The sequence below is a fragment of the Convolutriloba macropyga genome, chromosome 12 (genome assembly GCF_964194025.1).
Source record: "Convolutriloba macropyga chromosome 12, txConMacr16.3, whole genome shotgun sequence".
Lineage (NCBI taxonomy): Eukaryota > Metazoa > Xenacoelomorpha > Acoela > Convolutidae > Convolutriloba > Convolutriloba macropyga.
Window position 1 is genome coordinate 48,647,051 of NC_134479.1, and position 13,311 is coordinate 48,660,361.

The following is a 13,311-nucleotide window of genomic DNA, read 5'->3' on the forward strand; positions in this document are numbered from 1 at the left end:
TAAGCCGGTTTTTTTGTTTTCCCCGGAGCCCCAATTAACGAGAAAACCTGAAAAACCACGTTCGGAAGCGTCACGCACGTGTTTCTGGACGTCTGTTAAGTCCTCTGGTAGTTTAGTTGACACCCAAGACCCTTACCGCGAGGTGGGAAAAAATTCCCACCTCGCCATAAGGGGCCAGGGTGTTTTGTGTGTTTTGAGTCAAAAACCGATTTCACTGAAAATTACTGAAAAGACCAAAGATGGTAAATCGTCAAAAAGCTAAAAACTGTTGGTTTTAGTAGCTTCATAGACTTGCAAAATGGATAAATAGCACTATTTGCAACTTCAAAAAGCTCCCAACAAAAAAAATTGAATCTATTAACGTAAAAATTGTTCCGAGGGAACATTTTTGAAATTTGCTCTTGAATAACTTTATAGCCGGGCCGTTCCTGTACAGCAACTGTATTTGGCAACAAAGTGGTACTAAGTAGTAACACAGCGGGCGTTAATTGACTCAATTTGGTACAGTATTAACGGAGAAATCAAAAAAATTGTGAACCATACAACAATTTTTGCAATTTTAGAACGTGCTTAATTCTGGAAAATAACTGAATTTTGCTTGAAAAACGAGATGGAAGGTGCCAATGTAAGCAAATGCAGTACAGTAATATGTCACTGGACATCCGAAAATCCAACAAGTAAACAATAAAAAATTCAACGTCGCTATATTAGCCACAAATTATCGAAAAAAAAATGAACCAAGTTTTTTTTTGATGAATCAAATTTTCTATTTGATGGAGCAAAAAAATCGATCAACCCCCCTCAAACTTAGATCCTTGAGCTCCTGCTTTGACCTTCTGTTAATCAATGTTTGTAATTTTTCAAAAAAAAATCAGTTGGTTGCAGTAGAAAATGTTGAAAGGAGACAAAAGTTAAAAAAACTTCAAAAATTTTTGTATTTAAATCAAATTTTCTTTATGATGGAACAGAAGATCGGCCCCACAACCTAGACTTTTGAGCCTATGTTTTCACCTATTTTCAACTAATGTTTGAGATATTTTGAAGAAGATAATCGGTTGGCTGCAAGAGAAGGAGTTGAAACGAGGCATAAGTAGAGCAAATATCAAAAATTTTTATTTTTGAATCAAATTTTCTGTATGATGGAGCAAAAAATCGAGCACCAACATAGATTTTTCACCTCCTGCTTTGGGTTGGGTGCAAGCAAAAGTGTTGAAAGGAGACAAAAGTTATTAAAAAAATCCGAAATATTTTGTATTTAAATCAAATTTTCTATGTGGTGGAGCAAAAAAATCGACCCCCCGAACTAGGCTTATGAGCTTATGCTTTTACCTACTTTTAAATTTTGTTTGTGATATTTCAAAGAAAAAAATCAGTTGGTTGCAAGAGGATGTGTTGAAACGAGACAAAATTAGAGCAAATATCGAAAATTTTTATTTTTGAATGAAATTTTCTATATGATGGAGCAAAAAAGCGAGCACCAACATAGGTTTTTCAGCTCCTGCTTTTGCCTACTTTCAATTGATATTTGTCATTTTTCGAAGAACCATTTGGGAGCAAGAGAAAGTGTTGAAATGAGACAAAATTTATAAAAAAAAATTAAAAAATTCTGTAGTTAGATTAAATTTTCTATATGGTGGAGCAAAAAAATCAACCTCCCAACACAAACACTTGAGCTTATAATTTTACCAACTTTTATCTATTGTTTGAGATATTTCGAAAGAAAATAATCAGTTGATTGCAAGAGAAGGTGTTGAAACGAGGCATAAGTAGAGCAAATATCGAAAATTTTTAATTTTGAATCAAATTTTCTCTATGATGGAGCAAAAAATAGAGCACCAACATAAATTTTTCAGCTCCTGCTTTTGCCTACTTTCCATTACTGTTTAAGATTTTCCAGAAAAATCAGTTGGGTGCAAGCGAAAGTGTTGAAAGGAGACAAAAGTTATAAAAAAAATCCGAAAATTTTTGTATTTAAATCAAATTTTCTATGTGATGGAGCAAAAAAATCGACCCCCCAAACTAGGCTTATGAGCTTATGCTGTTACCTAGTTTTAAATAATGTTTGAGATATTTCAAAGAAAAAAATGAGTTGGTTGCAAGAGGAGGTGTTGAAACGAGACAAAGTTGGAGCAAATATCGAAAATTTTTATTTTTGAATGAAATTTTCTTTATGATGGAGCAAAAAATCGAGCACCAACATAGGTTTTTCAGCTCCTGCTTTTGCCTACTTTCAATTGATATTTGCCATTTTTTTGAAGAACCATTTGGGAGCAAGAGAAAGTGTTGAAATGAGACAAAATTTATAAAAAATTAATATAAATTTTCTATATGATGGAGAAAAAAATCAACCTCCCAACCCAGACCCTTGAGCTTATAATTTTAACAACTTTTATCTATTGTTTGAGATATTTCAAAGAAAATAATCTGTTGATTGCAAGAGAAATCGTTGAAAGGAGACAAAATAAGAACGAAAATCAAAAATTTTTGTTTTTAAATCAATTTTTCTACCCCCAAAGTAAAAATTTCGAGATTCCCGACGTTCCCCTCTTTTTCACCAAAAGGAGATAAAACATCTTGGGTTAAGTTTCACAGTAAAAATCCTTATATACAGATTTCCTGCAAGGATAGTCGAGAAAAGTTAGGACTCCCGCGATCCTGCCAAGATTACAGGGAAACCTTAAGACTCCCGGTTTTCCCGTCAAGATTACCGGGAAACGTTAAGACTCCCGGTTTTCCCGTCGATATTACCGGGAAACGTTAAGACTCCCGGGTTTCCCGCTAAGATTACCGGGAAAAGATAAGATTCGCTAAGATTCCCGGGTTTCCCGGAAGGATTTCCGGGATTCGGTGCACGGGGTCCAAATATTGATAGCTCCCATTGGCTTAAAGAAGATGTTCAGTGGATCACAGACAAAAATTTCATAGAAAAGTTTTTGTTTTTAAATGGCTTTGACATGTTCTTCTCGCACTTTTCTATTGAAGTTTTGTTTTTTGCCTGTTTTTTATTGTTGTTTTAATAGTCAAAAGACTTATTGTGTTGTCTTTTGATTACATATGCATGAAAAAAAATGTACTCCCATTGGGGCATCTTTGAGCGTATTTATTGAGCTCCGATTAAAGCTATTGAATTTAATAGGCTGTTAAGAGTTTATTTCGAAAAATTTTTTTGAACACTAACAAATCTTAAAGTTTTTTTTCATGAACTGTTAATCAGTGTCAGTACTGACAGGACCCACTTGCTTTCTACTGCAACTAAGATTAATCTGATTAGCGGTTTTATCTTATAACTATTGGTTATATGACTTAAATGACACAAGATTACAACTTTTTAAATTTTTTTGTATATTATTTTATTATTGGTTACTTTTGAACTCTTATCACCTTATCCAAACATTATACACTTTATCTAAATATTATTATAATTCCAATGGCTTTAGGAGGAAGTTCAGTGGATCACATATAAAGTTTTCAGAGAAATGCTAAATGTTTGTTGGGCTTCGACACTTTCTTCTCCCACTTTTCTGCTGAATTTTGGTTTAGCCTGCTTTTGTTATTGTTTTCACACTCATAAGACTTATTGAGATGTCTTGTTATTTATTTATGCATGACAAACATCTCTTTCCTCCCATCGGGTTATATCTGAATTATAGAGCTCCGTTGTAAGATTTTGAGTTTAGTGGCTTTTAAGAGTTCAATTTTTTTTTCGAATTTTTTTTGAACATTAACCAATCTTAAACTTTTTTGTGAACTATTGGTCAGTACTAACAGAATCCGTTTCCGTTCTAATGCAGCCAAAATAATCTGGTTAGTGATTTTATCTTTTACCTATTAGTTTGATAATTTCAATGCCACAAGATTTCATGGTTTTTATTCGGGTACTTTATTTTACGTTTGGGTCCTTTTGAAATCTCATCAAATCATCCTATTGTTGATTTTCGCCATTGGTTTAGGAGGGAAGAAGTTCAACGGATCATAGATAAAGTTTTCAGAAAAGAGCTGATTTGAATTGCTTCGACATATTCTTCTGGCACTTTCTATTGAATTTGTGGTTTTTGCCTGTCTTTGTTGATGTTTTTATAGCCAATACCTTGTTGTAAGGTTCTTTTGATGAAATATGATTGGCAAACAAAAATATTGTCCCGTCGAGACATAATTTAGCGTAATTACTGGCTTCCGTTGAAAGCTAATGAATTTAATGGCGTCGATGATACGTGTTTTCACGAAAATTTCCTAGTTCGAATGGATATGTTCAAATTTGATGATCTTTTTAAATTATACTGATAGAGAAGAGAAATCCCATAACTCTTAAACATTAATTGAGAATAGAAGAGTTTTTAGTGAAAAGCTCATTTCTTTATGCCTTCGACACTCTTCCCGCTCAATTTTTCCTTGAATTTGCTGTTTTTGTTCTTTAGGTAGCCGTAAACTGCTGATAGGTCTCATAGGCTTGTCATTGAGGATTTATTGAAAGATTTTACCCAAAGAAGTCAGTATATAGCGAATAGTCTTAAAGTTTATGATCAACATTTTGAAATAATTTTCAAACTTTGCAGTTTTTGTTGTTCTTTTCGTCAAATGGTAACCTATTTTCATCAATGAGAGGTCCCATCAAAAATTTTGTGTTTCAAGAAATAACATATCTATTCAAAATATTTTTCACTGATGTTTTGTTTGTCGGACAATATGCGTTTTTCTGAACGTTTATTGAGTGGTCTATTTTTGCGTTTCTTTTTCTCTTCGTTCAGAACAATTGCGTAATAACAGATCCCAAAGGTTTTCAAATGTGGCCTAAGTAAACTTTTTTAATCCCTCAGTATAAATCCTTCAGCTGAATCAGTAGAGATAAAAAATGAATTAAAAATACATAATATTCAGACGATAGCTAATCATGTTAATGGTGGCAATAGTTTGTGTTTTCGCAAATCGTTTGTAAGTTTTTGAAATTCTCTTTAGTTCGTTTCTATGGCTTAGTCTAACCAAAGACAGGTATTTTCTGTGTTGTTGAGACTTTTTAGTAATTAATCGAGAATTATTTAGTTAAAAGCCAATGATTTTTAAGAATTTTGAAATTTTTTGGAGTAAAAATGTTCATTCTTTTTGTCGACTTGTTACCTAGTCTCATTAAGAAAACTTTCCATCCGCTGTAAAGTTAGGAATAAGTAAAATTGGGTAGTAAAATTTTAGCTGACTGCATTTTGACGTTGTTACTAGGTGCTTTTAAATTTAGATATTCAGTTTTTGCATTGAAATTTTTGTTTTAGCTTGTTTTGTTGTTTGTTTTGTTTTTGTCTCTTAGTCTCTTTAATGTCAGATCACGTCGGCGTTGTTATGAGGCATGGCATTATGTAATTCATTTAGTAGATAGGTTTTGTAACGATTGTTTCAAACTCAAACATCTTTTTCTCTTATCTCTTCATTTGGTTGACAATTTAGTCAAAATTGTAGATGAGCTCAGGTCGGAACATCATGTGCAATCGCCTATTAACGAGCCGCCTTGTTCCTTTGATTTTCAATTCGGGATCTGTGCTCTCATGTTTTTTCATTCAGTTGTCTTCCACAATTTTAGTTAAGATCATTGAATAACACACCAAGAAGTCAAAAAGGAACTTCTAAGTCTGTTTCGTGCGATACGGGGTTTTGAGCAAATTATTGATAGTTTTTTGAGCTCTCCTTCTGAATCTTTTTTGAAAAGCAATTTTTTTTAATTAAAAAAAACTCAAGCAAGGTTTGAAGTTTTTGTCGAAAAATTGAACAGAAAATGAATTCAGAAGAAATTTTTTCTTAGAAATTTAGAAAATTTTTTTTCTTTGGCGAAATTTGTTGCTAACTTGACCAAATCGTTAATTTCGTCTGCTCCATAAATTTTTTCGGAAAACTGTTTATTTTTTCAGCTAATTGTGGAAAGTGTTGCTCAGTTCAATTTTTGTTCATTCTAGTGAAAGAACAAATGACCAGACTGGCATTACCAGCACTAAGTCTTTTTATTATTTTTTACTTTTTTCCCGTGACTTGATTTGGCTGATACTTAAGCAAAGATGTTCGTGTCGGAACCTTCCGAGCCTCCTTTTCATCAATTATTTCAAAATTTCTGTCAGCCATGCTTCTTTGCTTAAGGAGCATGGCTGACAGAAACCGCAACAGGGACATTGTATAAAAATGCAACCTCTCAATTTTTTATGCTTTTTATTCCGTTCTAAGCATTTCTGATTGTTTGCGCATCCGCTTTGCTGCCCTAAGGACGTGATACATAAAAGAAGATTGTGCATGTGCAGAGTCAACTCTTTTACCACAAAAAATTTTGTGTAATTTTTAGGGCCCTATAATTATATTGGCACTGAGAATCTTCACATATGGATAGACGGCGTGGCATTCGGATTCCGACCAAAGAGAAGCGAGTGTATGACTGACAAGGAAAATAATATCATCTTATTGCAAACTAAACGGACAATAAAATTCAACAGACTCAGGCACCTCTTGCTTCCGCATAAATGACCTTTTGTTTATTTGGAGCAAAATATGTTCTACGTTCTTGTGACAAAGATTTTCAACAATTATAGAAGAGCAAAAGCGTTAATTAGAAAAATTTGCAACTCCATAAAACTTCGAAGAGAACCCCTGCGACCTTTATTACCCAGCGATACGTATTATTGCCATAGGACGTGGAAATACACTCCGATAATGTATTTTTAAAATCATGTTAAATTGTTAATTACACTGCGTGAAACAAAGTATGAACAGGTCTTGAAAAGATTTGGTTAAGTTACGTGTCGAGAAAGCTTCAAGATTTGTACAAATTTGCAGTTCCTTTGTTGTGTGTGCCGAGAATTTTGATAATTTTTGCAAGATTTTATCCGAACGTCAATATTTATCATGAAAAGTTAACTTAACAAGATCTTGCAAAAGGCATCTTACGTTTTGTCGAGAAACTCTCGATATTGCTAGTCGTAACAATCTGCTCGAAGTTTTTTTGCACTGGAGACGTTATTGATCTGTTTCTGTCAATGTTGAAGAGCGATTTAAACGTATGACAATGAGATAATATAGAATCTGCTAGAATTTTCAGAGCTAACGTCAATTTTAATTGAATTCACTGCAACTTACACAGCGAAAAAAATATAAGTATCAACAAAAATAGTACATTTGTACATTCTATAAGGATGAAAAAAGTGGAAGTCAGCTTCAAAGTTAGTGAATTTATTCAAAAATTTGGTTTCTGTGGAGGCTTTTAATGACGCAATAAATAATTATTACTCAATGAGAAATGGAAACAAGATTTTTTAAAAAAAAACAGGCAACCGATACAGCCATGTGCGAAGATGAATTTAACCTGGGAAGACTGGAGATACACTCACAAAGTAATGGGAGTTGGATATGGCAGTGGAAAGGTGGAAGTAAGTTTTTCAGCACCAATTAATCATCCAAAATCCGACCTCGGACACAGATAAGTCTAAAACCCCTGTCCAAATCGGACAGTTATCTTGCACAAGAAAATCCATGATTCTTGACATACTCTTAAAAGATTTTTCAAAACAAAGCTGGAGTGAACGAAATTACATGCAAGATTCTGTAAGACAACTGTCATTTTTGAGATCTTGGCAATATCCGTCGAGGAAAAACTTTTTTCCGCATGATTCCAACAAAGTCTTTTCCTTTTTTTTAGTGTGCGAGTTTTTTCAAAGAAAAATTTATATCAAGGTATCCTTCGCTATTTCAAACTTCGCTATGTTGCACTTGATGGCTTAGGCTTGAATTGTAGGTTTGCCCATATTGAAGATTTTCCAACGAAAATAACCAATTGACTGAGATCTCGAGATATTTGACAAAGTTATGTTTATAAATAAACGGCTTTTTTAACTTAAGAGTTGAAAAAATAACATTCGTTCAGCTAACGAAAAACAACTACAGAAAAAAACTTAATTATTCTGTCGAAAAATTGTCTGAAAAAATTTCAAATTAATTTTTCAGATGATAATACTAAAAATGCAAGCAAAAAACAAAATCGTAAAAGATCCCCTGACTACGCTATAGGCAGTGGCTGCGCGTCATTTTCCCATTTCCCAGAAATAGTTGCAAGTTCCCATTCTTCTCCCGTTTCTATTATAAGTTTCCTTCGGTACCCGTACAGTCCAGACAAACTGAGTTTCAAATTGCAAAATATTCCCACACAAAACAGTCCAGACAAAATAGTTCGGAATAAGTTTGAAAGAATTGCAAAAATAGTCTACAAACATTTAACAAACATAACCTTTGAGTTGAGATTCTCAAAGCATTGTTTTTATTTGCTATTGATTAAGGATAAATAAAAAAATAGGCTCAAACTACATAAAATGACAAAAATGATGTTGTAATCAGTTCAATATTCAGGACTATTTCACCTGTGAGAGTATTGTCTGTAAAAAATTTACTATTTGGTTCTTCTAATTTCTTGCAGGAATCTTATAAAATCACTGTCATGTTGCAAGACCCTGCATGATCACTGCTTTTTGGCATGGTCTTGCAATCTCTAAAGATCAAGAACGATTAATCTACAACTAAACGCAACCTACAAAAAAAATCATAGATATGTGTTACCTCAATTTCTGTAAATTTAAAGTCTTACAAGAATCTTGCAGGATTACATTTTTTTCATAAAGTTGGAAAAGCGTTTTCATCACATTTTGAAATGTCCCATTTTTCTGGTTGAACACTAAATTTTTTTTGAGCTGAGTATTTAAGCCACATTCCTGCCAGAATCATGCATGTTTTGAATTCAGAATCTTACATGACTTGAATCCACTCATCACCAGTGAAGGTTTTCAAATGAGACCATTACATAATTAAGTCTAATTGTACCGTTTGTTTGATCTATCTTAGTTTGTTCTCTGAGCAAGAATGCAGCAGGGGGCAAAAAATATTTCAATAAGCAGCATGATTTAAACCACAAAATGATTTGTGTGATGATAAGGCAGAATCATAAAAAAACTCGTTATCTGATAGAAGTTCTAAAGTTTATGTTCAAAATAACTGTCTTTAAGGATGATATTTCCCGAGATCTCCATTTTTTTTCCAAAAACGGTTATAATCCTGCAAGTTAACAATTGGTGTTCAAGTAAAAAAAATTCAAAATGAAAATTCGGAAAACCGCTGACTTTTCAGTCTTCTTAGAACAAAAACAATGTAAGTCTGTATGTTTTTCGAAACTGTACGCTTGCTCCGTTAAAATTAGAAAATTGTCGGTTTCAAAGTAAAATATCATCCAAACATTTTCGGTTTGAAGACAAAAAATAATCCAAAAATTTTTTTCTTTTCTGTCAGAATTTTTCACAAGGCAAATAATTGTAAAGCACTTAACTGTTTTCCCACCAAACATGTTTTTGCCAAACTTGCAAGATTTTTAATAAGGGCTGAAAATTTTTCAATGCATCTCAGTTTTGTAAGTTGTTTAGTAAATAGCAATCGCTTCAAAGGTGTTCTCTGAAACAATAGTACCCTAATTTCTTCTTTTTGCCTGGATTTATATCTTGCAAGTTTTTGGAAGAATCTTGAAAGTTTTGAATCAGCTTGCAAGACTCTAGCAAGTTTTAAATTCACTTATCACTAAGGAAAAATTAAACTACGCTCAAGTAGAACAATAATTTTTCTGATGTATATTTTTCAATACAAAAGCGAGAGTATCAAAGTTTTTTACAACCCTTTTGTTTAGTTCGCTTGGTTTTTTATTAAGTAAATTTTATGCTTCATAATCAACTGAACTTGCTTTTATGTGCTAGGAGTTTCAATTGAGACCTATGGAAAACGACGACTGTCGTTTTGATTCCCGCATTCCACCCGATAGTGTAGAGTGCTTTGTTGGGGAATACGAAGGAATTGCAGCCTGTTTAAGCGAAGGTATGTCTGAACATTTTTTTCATTTTATTCTCTAATATCAGAAACCTCGTACATGCAGCAAAATTGGACAAGTGCATTTAAATTGACGCGTTTCTTAGTTTATTTTAATCCAATTTTACCCGGACTGAACGTCAAATCGAAATTAGCACTGATTCAGTGAGACTTGGAGCCCTACTGTATCAGAGCTCTTTTTAGAATTGACACTTCCTGAATCAAGTCAAAAGTTTTGTCAGGTGTTGATTCAAGTGATGGCCATAACTGGACGTCTTGAGTCAAGTATTGAGTACAATTCTTAAAATTGTTTTCTTTCATTTCATTAAGAAAGATAAATTCCGTAATTTACAATGACTCGCCTTCAAAACTCTCCAAAATGAGAGAAAGACAACAAAAATTGACTACTTCCACAAAATTTACTTCATAGAGAACGAAAACAAATGAGGATCATAATTCAGTTACATATATTTCTTTATTCCTTTACTTTACTATTCCAAGCCTCTGTTCCATCTGAAATCGATGTCGCGTAGACACTGGAAAAAGAACGACAATTACTTCCACAAAATTCACTTGATAGAGAAAGAAAAAAATCTTATATCGACCAAATATACCAGTCATGGCCTTTTCTTCAGTGTATTTGAAAAAAAAGGTTTGCGAGTGAATGTTTGAGATATTTCAAGTTGTTAGATGCTCATATGAGAAATTGCATAGTCAGATTAACAAAATTCTCAATAAAAATGTAAACAATTTAAGCTAATTTGTAAATGCATTAATCTCGAGTAATTTCATCTCAATTTCAACTTCGCTTAATAACTTTGCACAAGTCTGGATTTGTCAAGTCTTGTTCAGACTTCACTCATGAATTGCAAATCCTGGCCAAGACTTGACTTAGACTTTACAATACGTGAGCAAGTCTTGACAAGTCTTAAGAGTTGAAACAAGATGTTATCAGTACTGATTGGTCAATTCAAGACGTGCATTTAGACAGTGAAGTGCTGTCCAGTTTTTCGAGCTCTTTCCGAGTAGTTTTTTTTACAAAATGAAAGGTTAAATAGCTGCAGTTGCAATATCAGTCCATTTGTCTTCAAATATTGATTTCTCTAGAGCAAACTTTTAGACAAAAAATTTTAATCCTGCCTTACTGGAACTTTTGCGCTACTGCAACGGTAACAAAATTTCAAATGCTTCACAGTTGTAGTACTTTTTTTGTTTCCAAAATCTTATAAAGAGTAGTTCTCTGATCTTGCCATTTGGGAAAAATTTTGATCTGCTTTGAAAAACTTTGTAATGTAAGTTCATTACAAGACACTACAAGTTCATTTGTACGTTGATTGAGGGAAATTGATTGGGACACCCTTACAGATAGCTCCAAAGCACAAAAATGGCTAGGTTCTTGCTGATAGACCTTGAAAATTGTCTAATAGTTTTTTCAAAGTTTAGAAAATTCCCACATACATGATAATCCTTTCAAATTGTATTTCAAATTTAATCTTTGTGATCACGGAACAAACGTTTAGGCCCATTACTGTATCAGAAGGTCAGAAAGTTTTGCATTCACATGAGCTAACAGATTTTTTTTATTGAGTAGATAAAAGTAGGGCAATGGTAGAGACTTATTTCGTCAAATGTCTCCAAATTTGATAAAATTACTCAGACAAAATTCCAAGCACAAAGCAATTTAAAGCAAAAATTATATGACAAATTTTACATAATTTATGGTGGCAATTTAAAAAAATTCCTAATTGAAACAAAATAGCTCAAAACTTGAACTCTAGTAATAAACAACTGGTTTTTATTTAAGTTCATCTATCGAGTTATTTTTACTTGAAATGGAAAAGGTTTATATTCTTTTCATAGTTTGTAAAATCTTAGTTTGTTCTTTTTCAAGTTTGTAAAATCAGTTTTTTTAAACTTTTTATTTACGTTTATTTGTTTCGCTGTTTAGTGTTTTCATCATTTTTTTTTACAATCAAAACAAGTGCTAATCATACAGGACAAATATGAGTCTGAGTGGGCAAGTTCATAATATGTCATTTGTATGACATCTTGGTTGTGATACTTTGATCATTAACAATTTTTTTGTATATTATCAACATACGTCTTAGCAAACTTAAACTTCGCATCTGCACGTTATAAAACACCTAAAGTCTGAAGTGCCGAAAGTTAAAATGCCACAAATTCCTATATACGTAACCAGAAGTTGATTTGCATTGACTTTTTGTCATTTTAAAACGTTTGCAAGTTGCGTGTTTTGAGCCAGATTACGTGACTCTGAAGAAGCTACATCAATTCTTCACTCAATTTCTCGAACCTCTACACGGTCCTCGATGAATTTCAGAGTTCATAGTTGACTTCGACCACAAACAAGTAACCTGTACATATAACATTTATTGTGATATAACCAACGTTAAATATCGATCACTTCCTGTATCGTGCAGTCGATCAGAAGGTGCTGGAATTATCTTTTAAACATCAAATTTTTTTTTTTGGCTCATGCTGCATTTAGCAGGACACAGAATGCGTTTTTGAAACAATTGCGCGCAGCAGTTTTGATGCTTTTTTATCTAGTATCATTGGCACTTTGTGATAATCTTAAGACTAAAGATTTGCAAAGTCTTAAGACTTGATTAAAGACATGCCGAGTCTAAAAAAGTGACATGATCAGAGCTCTGATTCAGAACGGATCCAAGACTAGCAACTTCACTAAATCAGTGCCGGTTAAGACTTGATGTTCAGTCCGGTTTTCGATCAACTTAAGATCATTTGTTCAATATTTTATGCTATCTCATCAAGTTTCCAGCGAATTTGATTGCACAGGTGACGTTGGGGGTCCAGGTGTAGTTGTGGAAAAAGAGACCGGAAAAGCAGTTTGTCTCCACTCAATCCACATTGCAAACTGGAACTCATCTTGTACTATGGTGGAAGAGACTGTGGTGGATTACTTCTACAGAGGGCTAATTCAAAACAGGGTGTACCCAAGTGAAACTGAGAGGACCCCGCAAAATGAATTAATGGAATACGATCTGCTCATCTAAGGAAGGGTTGTGTCTATCTGGGGGTTTGGGTTCTAAATATAATAAATTGGGTGCCACTTTGCTTAATTCCAAAATATTGAAACCGCTCAATTTTTTTACCAAAGTTTTTCCAAAATAAAAGATATTTTTTACCCAAGACTTTTTTGCCACAAAAATAAATACGGAGTTCGAGCGCAAGTGATGAGGAAATAGTGCTTAGACTCCCTACCTCTTTGGGGGTGAATGAAGGTAGCAGAAAATGACAGACCTGATTAAAGAATCGGAGAAAAAATCAGCAGAAGATACCCGTACTGGACCCCATGTCAATATCAGTACTGGGCAGAGGTTTCGGCGCAAATTCAGCGGATCCGTAAAAAAATTTCAGTGCTTTTGAGAAAACGTAGAAACAACAAAATTTCAGCGCATTTCTTACAAA

The 13,311-nt window shown here is 33.4% G+C and overlaps 1 protein-coding gene across 1 annotated transcript in view; it reads left to right on the forward strand.

The window, feature by feature from the left end:
* The window catches only part of LOC142350521 (uncharacterized), an 18,772-nt gene extending 5,799 nt beyond the window's left edge, over nucleotides 1-12,973 (forward strand). Inside the window, exons 2-5 of the mRNA XM_075402372.1 lie at nucleotides 6,314-6,467; nucleotides 7,292-7,391; nucleotides 9,750-9,867; nucleotides 12,679-12,973. Of these exons, the coding sequence (XP_075258487.1) occupies nucleotides 6,314-6,467; nucleotides 7,292-7,391; nucleotides 9,750-9,867; nucleotides 12,679-12,896 (590 nt within the window). The 3' untranslated portion in view covers nucleotides 12,897-12,973. The remainder of the gene's footprint in view (nucleotides 1-6,313; nucleotides 6,468-7,291; nucleotides 7,392-9,749; nucleotides 9,868-12,678) is intronic.
* Nucleotides 12,974-13,311: the final 338 nt, after the last annotated feature.